The sequence below is a fragment of the Camelus ferus genome, chromosome 9 (genome assembly GCF_009834535.1).
Source record: "Camelus ferus isolate YT-003-E chromosome 9, BCGSAC_Cfer_1.0, whole genome shotgun sequence".
Taxonomy (NCBI): Eukaryota; Metazoa; Chordata; class Mammalia; order Artiodactyla; family Camelidae; genus Camelus; species Camelus ferus.
Window position 1 is genome coordinate 76,868,888 of NC_045704.1, and position 15,762 is coordinate 76,884,649.

The following is a 15,762-nucleotide window of genomic DNA, read 5'->3' on the forward strand; positions in this document are numbered from 1 at the left end:
CTAAAACAGTAGCCATACATTTTCGCTAGCCCAAGAAAACAAACACATGAAATAGCAAAATTTTCAAACTGCAGAAAAATTCTTATATTGTCTACTGACTTTTTCCTCTTCTTAATATAGTTTTATTACCTTACGGAAGAATTCCTTACATTTCCCCAGAGGGGACATCTTTACAGAGTAAGGAGGGGAGGGAACAAAACCAGAGGAGGAGTGAAGATCACAAACGGATGGACTTCAAAATGTCTTCCTCACCTTTTGTTTTCTTGCAGATTCTTCTACTGTGAGAGCCCCAAGCACCTGAGTCATTAACATCACCTGCAAGTCTACACTTGCATCTTACCAGCCATGCCTCCTGAGGGCTTACACTCATATTCTCTAAATCACCCAAAACAAACCAGATTTAGAAACAGTAACTCTGCAGAATCTCATCATCCTTTTCCACATTACACTTAATCTTACCTTCTACTTCCCATCACCTCCCAAGCCCTTGAAAAGTGTCAATAATCAGTACTGCTGACTTTTCATTCAGGACACTGTTTACTGAACCATCTGGCCGTGAAGTCACATTGCCACATATCAGTAATGTTCTGGGGATTTAGAGATTCAATGGGTGGAACGATGCCTTGTTTCATGTGTGCAGAGCCCACCATTCTGCAGCACAGGGCTCATTCCTGAGACACAGAGGACAAGGAGACGGTTTGAGAGCCTACAGCAAGATAACTGAGTTTGTGTTTATTCCCCCTATATGTTCCCTTTCATCTTATTTCAAACAAGGAAATAGTATTTCCTTCCCTCAGTGATTTTTAAAAGAGGGAAACGGAAGTCACTGTCAATCAGAGGCTCTTCTGCCTTTTGCAAGCATCTAAGCTACCTGCAGAGAGGATGCCATGAGTCCCAGGGGATGAGCAGATGGGTGCCTTTAAGAACAAAAAGAAAAAGGGGCAAACCCAGGGCCTGGGAAGGAGACAAAGGTTGGTGGGTCCCAAGGTAAGGAGAGATTGACATTCAACTCTTCACCCTTTCAGAATGGGAAGGTCAGACCCAGGTACAGGTGCTGCATGTCTTACCAACTACTCCCATGCCAGGCACGGCGCAGCCTCTGTATCCAAGGGGCCGTGCAGGCTGCAACGAAGGGCCCCTTAGCCGCAGCTGGTGGACCATGACCAGTGTCCAGAGGGGCTGAGCCCCCAGGTCACTGACACAACAGAGTGGTACAGGAGCTTCCAGCTGGATTTAAGCTGATTTAAAGAAAATTAAAAAATGTCACATTTTTTGCACATCCCAGTTGGCACACTAAGATTCACATGTCAGGGCTGAGTGAGGCCTGTCTGCAGCTGACACTGATCACAGGGGCTGGAAGTTAGGCTAATTCATCCTGAACCCATGGTCATGACTGTGCCATGGAATGGTATGTGAAGAGATGAGTGTAAATTCTTGGAAAACAGCAGATTAGCAAATACCAAGGATGTGCGGATAAGTTTCAGTCTGAAAGAGTATTTCCAATGTGTTAAAATCCCGGGCCAGAACAGCGCCTCTTTCAAGGGTAACAAAATACAAGTCCCTTCTTTGTTACTATTATCTTAACTTCATGGAAATAAATTCAAAGCCAGACAATATCAACTACAAAAAATAAATAAAAGCATTGTTTCGAATATTGTACAACTTGTATAGATTATAAACAAATCAACAAATCCTGGGCAGATACAAGGTAGCCAGAGAAGGAAGTGAGGACCACAAGAGCCTTGTTGGTTTGCTAAGATTCAAGTTCTCTAGTTCTTAGGAAAATATGTAGAAAGATTTTAAGGTCTCTAAGTTAATTTCTCTTTTTAAAAATTAAAATTCTCCCTGGAGAGGGAAAGGCAGAGGGTAGCCAATAGACATGCCACGTAGGGAAGGGGCCACTTCACTGGGACAGCATATTCAGGGGAAACTATTCTGTGTGTGATGGACATGACAGTTACAGAAACTGCAGGTGTTTTCCAACCATGTTTGCAGTAATGAAACTCCTGCCCCCAGAGGAGAGACACTGAGTCTGGGTTAGGAGACCTCACCCAGTAACCGCTGCTACTACAGTACTGGAAATGCTGGGCCGACGACCTCTCTCCAGCCCCTCTGGCTTCACTGCTCACTCCTTCCCTTTTGCTCACTCTGCTCCAGCCACACTGGTCCCCATGATGTCCCCTCCACCCGCAGCCTTTACCTGCAAGCCCTCTGCCTAGGAATGCCCTTCCTAGACATCAGTATGATCCATTCTCATGCCTCCTTCAGGCCTTTACTTAAACAGCACCTGCCCAGCAAAGTCTTCTCTACCTAAAACTGCAGACAGCCCCAACACTGCCCTCTGTCCTTATCACCATGACATGTTACATACTGTACTTACTTTGCTGTCTGGCTCCACTAGATAATCTCCACTGAGAAAAGGTATGGAGTTTTGTTCAACGCAGTCTCTTCAGCCTCTAAAAGTTTCTGGCACACAGTAGGCATTTAATACTCACTGAAAAGAACCAAGAAGTAAGTGAATGTTTACAGAAACGCCACGTGGCCCAGGTTTGGGGCACTTCTGCTTTCAAAGCAAACAATGCTGCAGTGGTTGTGGTCCAGTATCTTCTGAGTACAGGGCTGCAGGGCCCACTGACAACCAGAGAACATGCCAAAAAAAAAAAAAAAAGCAAAAAACAAAACTCAAAAAAAAAAAAAACTCATGAGAACAAAAAGCTGGCAATTTGGGGACAGGGAAATCATAACACACTTCTACACATGTGACCGAATGTAAAGCTCAAAGAACAGACTAGTATAAAACACAATGCCTAGTCACGTGAGGCTCATCCTCCTGATGGGGGATATAAGACAAACAGGCAAGAAACAAATCTGCAGCATTTTTCTGACAAAGGGCCCGGGGAGCCAGGGAAAGCTGACAGGTTACTTCTGGAGCCTGGGTAGCATTCAAGTTGGAGCACAGAGTATCTTTGCAGTCTTTTATGTTTTGTTTTATTTTTTTAATCAAATTTTTATAATCTTTATAATTGTATAATCTGCATTATAAAATTGTTGTAATTACTTACCAGTAAACTTGGTTTTTGTTTCCTGCAACTTCAAGACAAACTGATACTCCACCAAGATTTGCCAGGAAACCCTGTAACGTGGGGTTCTCCTTGGCAATGTGACCCTCAGGGGTGTAACCCTAATTGGCAAATGTGGAATTTGGACATCACAAAAAATACCATCTTATATCAAAATATAGGGTAGAGACAATAACTGCTGTGGCTTTTTGGAAAAGGCCAAAATATTTGGAAAAATTATATGGAGTCTTTTCAATAATACTATGTGTATTACTCAAACAAGCAATTCTCCAATGAAGACATACAAATGGCCTATAGGCACATGAAAAAATGCTCAATATCAGTAATTATTCGATTCAATTACTCTAATTCAAAAAGATACATGCACCCCAAAGTTCACAGAAGCACTATTTACAATAGGCCAAGACATGGAAACAACCTAAATGTCCATTGACAGATAACTGGATAAAAGAAGCTGTGGTACATTTATACAATGGAATACTACTCAGCCATAGAAAAGAATAAAATAATGCCATTTGCAGCAACATGGATGGACCTGGAGATTGTCATTCTAAGTGAAGTAAGCCAGAAAGAGAAACAAAAATACCACATGCTATCACTCATATGTGGAATCTAAACAAAGAAAAAAGAAGACACTAATGAATTCAGCTACAAAACAGAAACAAACTCACAGACATAGTAAACAATCTTATGATTACCAGGGGGAAAGGAGTGAGAAGGGATAAACTGGGAGGTTCAAGATTTGCAAATATTAACTACTATATATAAATACAGACAAAAAACAAATTTCTTCTGTATAGTGCAAGGAACTATATTCAGTATCTTGTAGTAACCTATAATGAAAAAGAATATGAAAACAAATATAGGTGTGTGTATATATATATACACACATATATATATATGTATAACTGAAACATTGTGCTGTACACCAGAAATTGACACATTGTAACTGACTATACCTCAATTAAAAAAAAAATACTATATATATTATTCAAACTCCTACCACGATATAAGATGCATGACACAGCCATTTTTCTGCCTTAGTTAGACTATTTTTTCAAATGAAGAAACAAGTCATTTTTAAAAACAAATAGATCTATTTAATATAAGTGGAACGTAAATACGCAGTAATTCCAGAAATAAACTATCTTCAACTCTGGGCTCTTTTCAAAAGATACAAGATCAGTTTTTCAAAAGATACAAGATACACAGATAAATCACATTCATACCTTACAAATGTTAAATAGCAAAAATTTAAATTCATAATGAACAATGAATATTTTTCAGTAGCTTGAAACTTTACTCAGTCCATAATTTTTAGGATTGAAAAAAGAGCTAATCATGTACCTTAATATTGTCTTTTATGTATTACTCAGAAGTACAAACACCCTGAAGATGGAGTTGCATGCTTACCATATGTATTATAAAAACAATGAGACATTTATCAAGCATAACTAATATAATGAAAACTATATTTTAGGATATGTTTCACAAACACAAGTCCAACATTTCCTCTTTGGTTCAGAAAATATAAGAGGTAGGTTCAAACAAAGCAAATGCCTATTACGTCACTAGATTTTTATTAAAATGTCAGCAATTTATCAGAAATTACTAGAAATCAAACTTGAGTTTAAGAACTAAATTAAAAAATGGTAAGAATAACTTCAACTACCAAATATTTTTCTAAGTCCTAATCACACAAATCAGAAAAGACAGTTGATTACAAAAATGGCATTAGTAAAATAAAAACATGCCATCAATATTATAAATTAAGTTTTTTATATCATAACATGTTCCTAAAACTGGGGGCAAAAGAGAATATGAATGTACATGTTTGTAAATTGGGCCTTTCATTTAAATATAGGTACCAAATATATAAAATTAATACATACTACTATTAGTATCTACTATTCTCCTAGGTTTGTTCTGCCCAAATTGAGAATTGCAGGGTCAAAGAAATTAAACAGTGAGGGGGAAATGAGACTGTCATTCACCCACGATCAACATACTTCATGTGATTAAGAAATTCAGATAACCCAGAATGGTCCCCAGAAGCCTTCGTGATTAAAACAGAAGTCTGAGTCAAGTAGGAAACAAAAGACAAAGAGAAGAGATGGTCTTCAAAAGCTGATATAAGTAAAAGGGTTTTGTTTCCTGGTGCTTTTCAAAGCAATGATAATAAAAAGAATCTTTCAAATAAGTTGCCTTGTGTTGATAATTTAACAGTAATAGATTGACAGTGTGTCATCCTGGGAATCAAATCACAGTACAAGAAAAATGGAGAAAGGCCCTCTGAAGTAAATATTATTTTATGACTCCTCCTTACACAAAAATGGTATGAATGGACTAGGGTATTCACATGCCTTGAAATTCTGCCACTTACATTCATTCTTATTCACCTTAAAGAAAAATATAAACCCAATACCTATTTGGCTGCTGTAAGGTGTATTTTCATGCAATGATTCTCTATTAATGGTCCTACGAGGAAATTTTAAGTAGTCTATAAAGACATTCAAAATATGTAAACAATTTAAGTTTCAAGGTTTTCTGATCATTAAAAAAAAAAAGATTTTTAAGTATAAAGAAATTGGCATAAACTTGAATCAACCAAAATAAAGATTTATAATTCTACCACACAAAGCAAATTTAGGTCAAGCAAGTACATTTTTTCAGATTTAAGATTCAGGGCAGAGATGTATAGAAAGGACTAATAAGAAAAGACAAAATACAATTTTATGGCCTTTTCAAAATTGTATGTGCTATCGAAACTATGGTTTTTAACATTTCTGAATGTATAAAATTGAGCCCAAATGTTTGAAGGTATCATTGATACGCTCTTCCCTTTTGTGGAAAAAAAAATACAGCTTCTTTTGCCATAGACTTGTTGCAATTCTAGGAGAAGAGTTCTCTCTAGAGATTGTTGAAAGTTTCAAGAATCATGCTAAAGCAAAAAATTCAACATGTCATTTCTGAGTTACTCCTAAAGTTTGTTTCATTTTTTCATAAACCACGTAACTGATGCCTACAGCAGGGAGCACCTTCATAAAGTTTGGGGTGATGCCTCTGTAAAGTCCTGGAATTCCTTCTTTGGAAATTATTCGTCGAAAGAGCCCAACCATGTTCAGCTGTGGGGTTCCTTCTACCATGGCTAGAAAATAAAAAAAGAAACCAGGCTAACTTGATATTCAAGCACGTTCTATTATTACTATATGCAATTATGACTCTGAATGATATTCTAAAATACAATGAAAGGATAAAATTTATTCCAAGGGGCCCAAGAAAGTACCCCTTTATATAATTCTCCCTGTAGAGCACCTGATAATAATGATGGTACTGTTATTTATTGAGAATTACTATGTGCTAGTCATTGGGTTAATTATATACCAATCCTCCAAGTTACGTATTATTATAGTCATTTAATAAATAAGGAACTGGAGGCTTAGAAAGACAGAGAAACTTGTCCGAAGACACGTAGCCTAGAAGGTGGGAGGGCTGACAGCTGGCGGTCTTCCTCCTCTGTAAATGGAATGAAAACTGTGCAGTGTTGTAAGAATTAGCAATAACATATGTGAAGCACCTGGCATTTGTCAAATTCTTGGTAAATCATGGTTGGAGTTCTGTATTATTATGGGACCTACAACTTTTGAACTGTGATTCCTCCCCACTGAGATACTGTCTCCTCCTGGACTTTGATGATGCCTCTTCTGCCATCTCATTGATTATTCTCATTTCTTATGATTTGCTGGGTTTTATTGCTGTATGAAAGTAGCAGGCATTCTGTGCTTTCCTGCTTTACCCCTGGCCAACCTCACCCATGATCATTTCTTTAAATAGCATACCCTGAGCTTCTACAGCTCTAGCCCCAACCTCTCTTCCAAGTGCCAACCACCCCTCCTCCAGCCAAGCAGTCAATCATTAATTAACCAATACTTCCAATGTAGATGCTGCTAAATATTTGTAAATGCAATGTAAATGCTACATAAACAGTGGACCACATGGCAAATTCAAGTTTTGCTTTTTGGAACTTTCCGGAGTTTTGGGGTTTCTTTCCCCTGAATATTTTTGATCTACAGTTGGTTGAATTCATGGATGCAGAAGCCACGGATATGAAGGGCCAACTATACTCTTTTTTTTTTTTTCAACTATGCTCTTAAAACATTAAATTAAAACAGGCATTCTTGACACAGGCAAGAAAATCTTAACTCTGTGCATAAACTGCAGATATACGTGCAGTGTTATCTGTGGTATTAAAATTTCATGAAGAGGAATGAATTAGGAAAAGAATGTCTAAAAAGCTTCCTTAGGGAGGAAATAACGAACCAAAGGTTGAGGAATACTGTCTTAAAACCACACTCTGCTGTCTCAGTAGAACCTGAAGTTCCAAAAGCACGCTACTGATGAGGTACTTCTATCAGTGTCATTCTTTCATCCAAAACCCACCTTGAGCCTGCATGCGTGTTCTCACCAAAGCCAAGGGGTAGCTGGCTAGCTGACCGCAGGTGCTGGATAAGGCACCACATCCCAGCAACACCATGACTCCAGGGTTTACAGAGTCTTTGGCAAAATTATCTAGCCAATGGGACTTCAAGAGCTACCAGAGAAACAGAAAGGAAGAAAAATAATTTAAAAAACGAACTTTACAGCAACTTTCACTCAACATGAGCATCTTTGCAGCTACTCATTCTTACGAGGGACAGGCTGCATTTCTGCAAGATTGGGAGGCACGTTCCCAGGAGCAGCAGCTCTGCAGAGAGGTCGGGGAAGCCACGGGGGATTCAAAACACAAGAGGTCTGTACTGGTTGTTCATCTTCCGTGAAACAAACGTGAGGCTCAATAGCACACCAAACGTAGGCTCTAAAGAACATTTCCCACGGTGAGTATAAATGAAAATAACATACTACTACTAAGTGCATCTAATTTTGTACTTTACACGTTATTTCATTTAGTTGTTCTACAAAAGCTCTGAGATAGAGCTATTCTGATTCTAGAAATGAGCAAAATTAGTCTCAGTGGAGTTTTTTTAAACAAGGATGCAGAGTCAAGTGTATGTTTTTTCCTGTTATCCTAGGTCCCTGCATTTCCGTTAGGAGGCAATAATTGAGAGAAAGTGAGTAAAATATTATTTTAATCTAATTTTCAAATATAAAATATCTTAAGTATAAAATTATATGCTAACACATGGGGGAAATTATATACTAGTTTAAAGTTTTCAGTGAAAAATTTAACTGTATACTTGGACCTTACAATTATACAAGAATAGCTCTATAAATTTGAAAGCAAAAGTTATATTTCAGTGTCTTATTTAATGTCCATTTAGTACTGTAATATGACAATAAATAAAGTCATGAAGGCTAAAGACAACCATATCTGAACTACAGAAATCAGAAAAGTGATTCACTAGAAACTAATCAATTATTTACACTATTAAGACGAGAAGGAGTGGGGGGAGACGAGGGGAGATAGGAAAATGTACTCTTAAAACAATTACTTTTAAAATATACATGATCTTATAAATCCTCTCTGTGTGTCCCATAATCCATTTTCTTCTCCATCCTAGGATCCATTATCATTCCTTGCCTCTCAGGTCTCTCTAGGTTTTTTAATTTTTTTTACCTGTTTATTTTCATTTGTTTTTGTTTCCCCCTCATTACTGGCTCTGTACCCCTCAATTGACAGATATTCTCAAAATTCTATCACCTTATAAAGGTTCTCCGGCAACATAAGGTCATAATGATGGGGTCCTGATCCAATAGGATGAGTGTCTTTATGAGAAGAAACACCAGAGAACTCACTCACTCACTCTCTCTCCCTCTCTTTCTCGGAACACAGCAAGAAGGCAGCTGTCTGCAGGCCAGTAAGAGAGCCTCACCATAACCCAAGTCAGCCAGAACCTTGATCTTGGACTTCTAGCTTCCGGAACTGTGAAAACGTAAATTTCTGTTTAACCCACCCACCCAGTCTATGGTATTTTGTAGCCCAAACAAACTAATATACTACCCAAAGCAGTCTACAGATTCAATGCAATCCCTATTCAAATTTCAATGACAGTTTTTGAAGAAACAGAAAAAAATTTCTAAAATTCAAATGGAACCTCAAAGGAGTCCAACTGGTCAAAATAGCCTTGAAAAAGAAGAACAAAGTGGAGGCCTCACACTTTCTGATTTCAGTACGTCCTACAAAGCAATGGCAATCAAGAGAGTGTGGTGCTGGCATAAAGACAGATTCATAGATCAATGGAACAAAAGAGAGCCCAGAAATAAACCCTTGAATACACAGCAAATGATCTTCAACAAGGGTGCCAAGGTTACACACTGGGAAAAGGACAGTCTCTTCAGCAAATGATGCTGGGAGAATTGGATACCCACATGCAAAAGAATAAAGTTGGACTCTTACCTTACAACATACACAAAAAAACTAACTCAAAATAGGTTAAAGGCCTAAACATAAGACCTACTGCTATAAAACTCCTAAGAGAAAACAGAAGATAAAATCTTTAGGACATTGGATTTGGCAACAAAAGCAAAAATAGACAAATGGATTTCATTACCTTAAAAACTTCTACACCACAAAGGAAACAATCAACAGAGTGAAGAGGCAACCTATGTAATGGGAGAATATATTTGCAAACCACATATCTGATAAGGAGTTAATACCCAAAATATATAAAGAACTCCTACAACTAAACAACAACAATTTAAAAAATAACCTGATTAACAAATGGGCAAAGGACACTGCACAGACACTTCTCCAACAAAGATATGCAAATGGACAACAAGCATATGAAAAATATCAACATCACTTCTCATCAGAGAAACGCAAATCAAAATCACAATGAGATACTGTCTCACACGTGTTAGGATGGGTACTATCAAAATCCAGAAACTAACAAAGATTAGCAAGAATGGAGAAAAATTAGGACTCTTGTACACTGTTAGTGGGAATGAGAAAGGGTGCAGCTTCTATGGAAAACAGTTTGTTCCTCAAAAAGCTTAACACAGAATCACAGTACGACCCAGCAATTCTACCGGTAGGTATACACCCAAAGGAACTGGAAGCAGAGACCTGAGATACTTGTACCCCTTTTCCTCAAAAGCGGAAATTATCCTTGAAATTAATTCAACCCCTCAACAACCGATGGCATTCCAAGCTCCTCAACCTTATTAGAAGTTTTTACCCTTAAGACAAGCTTGGAAGATAACATAAACTTAAAACTCAAAGAAGTCCCTGAGAGACTCAGCAAAATCCACAACCCATGTTGGGCAGGTGCATTCGGCTCCCCCAATCAAAATTCAAATTGACCATGGCAAGCCTCTTCCTAACGTTAAACAGTATCCTTTAAATCCTGAGGCCTTAGCAAGAATTAAACCAGCCATACAGGAAACACAGAGGAATATAAGACACAAGACCTCATAGTCCCCTGCACTCGTCTCTGTAATACACCCATTCTTCCTATTAAGAAACACCACAGAAGAGGATGGAGACTTGTCCAAGATTTGAGGGATATTAAAAACATTATCAATAACCTCTAACAGAAAAAAATACATAAACGAATATATGCATGACTGGGATATTGTGCTGTACACCAGAGATTGACACATTCTAACTGACTGTACTTCAATTAAAACAAACAAACATTGTCATCAATTGTCATCCAGTTGTCCCTAGCCTTCATGCCCTTATAATGGCAATGACTAACGGAGACTAAATTTTTCACCATAATTGACCTCTGTAGTGCCTTTTTCAGCATCCCTGTGGATCATGAAAGTCAAATTTTATTTGCTTTCATGTAGGAAGGACCATGCACCTGGGCTGTCATGCCACAAGTCTACACTGAAAGTCCTTCCTACTTTTCACAGATCCTGCAAGCAGATTTAGCAGATGTCATTTTTCCACAAGTGTCCACCTTCTTCAGCATGTTGACCACCTTCTTCTCTGCTCCTCTGCCAAGGAAGCAAGTGAACAAGACAGCATCCATCTTCCCTCAGCAACTAAAGGTCATAAGGTCCCTAAAGAGAAACTACAACTTGCGGAACGCAGGCCAGATACCCAGGACACTTGACCTCAGTTCAAGGACTCCTTTTAGACCCTAAAAGGATTCAAAGTGTCTGAAATTTCCCACAGCCACAGACCAGAAGACAACTTTAAAGACATGTGAGTCTGATCAGATACTAGAGAAACTGGATACACAATTCTTCAGTTGCCCAGCCTCTTTATTCATTGCTCAACGCTGAAGACCAGATCATTTTGAGTGGGAAGAAAACGCCTTTAATGGCTTTCCAGGACCTGAAAAGTGGACTTTTCAGGCCCTTGCTTTAGGACACACTAACTATCAGCTTCACCTTTTCCACTTCATGTACGAAAGGAGAGAAATGCCTTAGGAGTGCTTACTCAAAGGCACAGAGGTCAACACTGACCCCTTGGCTACTGCATTCAGCAATCAGGCCTGTGGCCAGAGGTCTTCCTCCGCGCCTGAGAGCTACTTCAGTAGCAGCAGCCCTTACAACATCCTCTGAGCAAATAGTTATGGGCCCTCCACTCCTCGTCTGTGTTCCCCCACACAGCAGGAGGCTTGCTCAATTCTCATCACACTCAACTCCCTTCTGCAAGCCGTCTTACCCCATAAGAACTACCGTTACTAACTTCTCACACACCCCCTTCCTGCTACAGCAACCTCAAGCCTGCAACCCTTCTCCCCTTTACTTAGTGACGAAACTCCTCATGACTGTCTGACCCTGACGGATCGGTTATTAACCCTTAGAGCTGACTTACAAGAAACCCTTGTTGCTAACACTGAGATTTCATGGTTTGCTGATGGTTCTCATTTGAAAATGGTAAAGGAAAATACTGTGCTACACAATCTTGTGAATTGTGCTACAATTTCTAAGACTGAGGCAGCTCCACTGCTGATGGCCACTTCAGCCCTGCAGGCAGAGCAGCCACGCTTTAACTAGAGGTTGCACCTGAGCAGAAGGTAAAACCCTGAATACCTACACAGATAGTCACTTTGCCTCTAGGGTAGTTCACGACCCTGGCATGCTTTAGAAAACAAAGAGGATTCTTAACCTCAGGAAGAAACCAGATTAAGAATGAAAACTGGGTCAATAAATTGTTGGAATCAATCCAACTTCCACCTGTCCTGGCCATCATTAAGGTACCTGGGCCTCTGAAATTAAATTCAGGTGACACCAAAGGAAATAATCTGGCTGATCAGGCCACAAGGATAACTGCCTTATGAGCCACCAGACCTGCCTAAGAGTTGTTTCCTGAATGCCTCCCTGTTGCTCAAATGTGGCCTAACCCTTATGACACTGACTCCTTGAAATAACCTTCGGAGATTAAAACTCCCCCCTGACACAGAACACGACTGTGTTCTGGGACGGGTCCACCCCAGCAACACGAGACAAAGCAGACCTGTAAGTTGACTGTCAATGCTTTTAGAGAATGATCTTGATCAAAAGAGGAAAATGTGAAACAAAATGGAGTCACTTATGTCGTAAGTTTTAAAATGAAGCTGGGAGGCCATTCAAGGTGGACCTTATGCACATCTCACCAGGTGGCACCATGAACTTATGAATGAGGCCAAACCACAGACAGTTCAAGGACTCTGCAAGAACGCCCACAACTTGTCACAGTAACAAACTCTTACCTCCTTCTAGTGGTACCCTTAGCAATCAATCATGTTGAGCCTCTAGCTAGGTTCTGCCTCCAACTCCAGTCAAAATTCTTTGGCATAAAAAACCCCTGACTTTTACTCCCTAGCAGACACTATTCAGGCTGCTACCCAAATTTGTGTGCACGGATCCCAAATAAACACTTTGTGTTTGATTATAGCCTCCTAGGTTGACAAGAACAAGAAGTGAATCTGTGCTGTTCATATCAGTCTCTCAGCTTCACCAATGTCAGATTTTAACAAATCAGAGGAAATGTGCCATTTTTGCGTATTTTCTCTCTCCTCAAAAAAAATCCCCAATACCGTCTTCTAAGCTGGACAACTGTATCTGAATGTGAACCTATTCTCTTCATTAATAAAACTAATTCGCAGGGAAATCTAATACAAAAGTGACCAGAGGCTTATGGGTCACATAGTCAAGGAACTTGAGAAGAAATATCAAAAAACACACCCTTGAATCTCCTTTTGGTCACAAACTGTTTCCAGTTATGTATGTATTTCTCTACATAAAGTCAAATTCTAACAATGAGAACTATTTAGCTACATTTTCAGATTCAAAAACTTGCTACAAACTCACCTCATACACAGCAAGATCTATGCCCGCATATGGTATGATGCCCAATAAATTGGGAACATAACCTTTGTAAAAAGCTCCCACGCCTTCGTGTTTCAAAATCTTCTTGGCACAATCAAATATTCCAGAGTATTGTCCAGTTTTGCCTACAGCCAGCCTGGTTTTCAAAACCTGGTTATGAAAGAATATAACAAAATATTATTATTCATATTAATCTGTCATCACGGAATTCAAGAGAAGTAATCTCACAGAGAGTAAATACCTAGCATACACTGTCACTCAAATGACTGCCCAATTCATTGGCGTGTTCGCCCTCACATATTATCCCCTCTTGAGGGTCCAAGTCCAGAGCCAAGAAGACCCATTTATTGCAAAGAGGATCTGAATTAGGGCAGTGGCAGAGGAAACAGAGGGAAGATAATCTATTGATGTCTTAACAAAACTGACTGGTGACAAATTAGATATGGAGGGTGGGGGAAATGGTAGTGTAACAGATGACTCCAGTGTTTCTAGCTCGGAACACAGCACGGGGCCAGCAGGGAAGAGGGAAGGTGATGCTGTTAGCGGAGATGGAGGATGTAAGAGGAAGACTAGGTATTGAATTAGGATATGTTTTTGAGGGGTGTGTGCAATAATGTGAATAAGAATATTAAGATGCTTGCAGGGAAAGCTGTATTAAGATGTACACCACAAAGGTGAAAATTTAGGGTATTTCTTACTTAGGTCTTACCAGTTTTTGAAAAACTCTCTGTCCTACCAATAAAAATATCCACATCTACAATATTATTTCTGCTTTAAAGCAGGAGTTGGCAAACTTTTTCTATATAGTAAATATTTTAATCTTTGCAGAACTAAAATATCAGGTCTCTGTTGCATATTCTTTGTTGTTTTGTTTTGTTTTGTTTGTTTTGTCTTAAGCCACCTTAAAAAGGTAAAATGTGAAAACCATTCTTAGTTCAAGGGTACATATAATCCACAGGTCCACGGTTTGCCAGCCTATGCTCTAATGGAAGGATGTCCAGTTAAGATTACTATCACCTAATCAAATTCTAAGGTTCCACTATGAAATTTATGGTACAGAAACTCTTTGGAGAGGAGCGAGTGTTGTAATTCTTACCAACACTAGGGCCCCCAGCCTCCGAGATGGCCCCCAACTATCCCTGCCTCCTGGTATTCACACCCTGTGTAGTCCCCTTCCACACTCTACCAGGGGCAGTCAGTGTGACCAACAGAATAGAGCAGATGTGACCAAAGATTGCACTTTCCATCTTGGGTGCTCCCTTTGAAAACTGATTTGGAGAAACCAGCTACCATGCTGTGAGGAGACTCAAGTATCCTATGGAGAGGCCCCTACGATAAGGAACTGATGTCTCCAACCAATAGCCAGGGAGACCTGGCAACAAACACATGAATAAGCATGAGAGCAGATCCAGCCCGAGTTGAACCCTGCAGTGACTGCAGTTCAGGCTGACACCCTGACTACAGACTGTGAGAAATCCCGAGCCAGAGACACTCAGCTAAGTTACACCCAGATCCCAGACCCACAGAAACTGTGAGAAAATAAACACTTGTTGTTTGAAACTGTGAATTTGGGGATAACCTGTTATACAGCAGTAGCTAGTAATACAAACACCATTAATGCACTCAGACTTCACGGTGGTACTTACCTCCATAGGATAAATGAAAGTCTGTGCAGTTGCTCCCGCCATGGAACCAGAAACAAATCTCTCAAAGGTGCCTATTTTTTGTCCTTCCTCAGTAAGCAACTTCTTGTACTGTGTGAATGAAGTTTTAAATGCACATTAATACCTGCTACAGAATGAATTGTGCTGTTTCCCCTCCCGCGGCTGCCACAAATTCACATGTTGAAACCATAACCCCGAATGTGATGGTATTTGGAGATGGGGCCTTTGGGAGGTAATTTCAGTTCCATCAGGTCTTGAGGGTGGGGCCCTCATGACAGGATTAGTGTCCTTATAAGAAGAGACACCAGAGTTCTCTCTCTCTTTTTCTCTTTCTTTCACACGCTTCTCATGCTCTCTCCCACCTCCCTCTCTCACCCCACCACACATATGCACCAAGGGAAGACCGTGTGAACAGCACACGGTGAGAGGGTGGCCATCTGCAAGCCAGGAAGAGAGCCCTCACCAGAAACCAAATTGGTCAGCACTTTGATGAGTCTATCATCAGCTCAAGAGCTGTTAGAAATAAATTTCTGTTGCTTAAACCTCCCAGTCTATTATGATTTTTGTTATGGCAGCCCAAACTAAGACAATACCAAAATACAGATCAGCTCCCAGAATTCAATTATGCACACACTGCATTAACAATACCTAACAGGAAAACAAGGCTTGAATGCTAGCGCATTCAGAGTACTGGACAGTGATTTTCAAGTTAGAATTCCACAGAACACAAACGGTCCACAGAGGGCACCCAG

General features: G+C 39.6%; 1 protein-coding gene across 1 annotated transcript in view; it reads right to left on the reverse strand.

The window, feature by feature from the left end:
* Positions 1-4,157: 4,157 nt before the first annotated feature.
* Positions 4,158-15,762, reverse strand: part of SLC25A24 (solute carrier family 25 member 24) — a 45,673-nt gene continuing 34,068 nt past the window's right edge. The window contains exons 7-10 of the mRNA XM_032487231.1: positions 14,993-15,100; positions 13,329-13,496; positions 7,521-7,671; positions 4,158-6,228 (exon numbers count right to left, since the gene is read on the reverse strand). Coding sequence (XP_032343122.1) covers positions 6,044-6,228; positions 7,521-7,671; positions 13,329-13,496; positions 14,993-15,100 — 612 coding nt within the window. The 3' untranslated portion in view covers positions 4,158-6,043. The remainder of the gene's footprint in view (positions 6,229-7,520; positions 7,672-13,328; positions 13,497-14,992; positions 15,101-15,762) is intronic.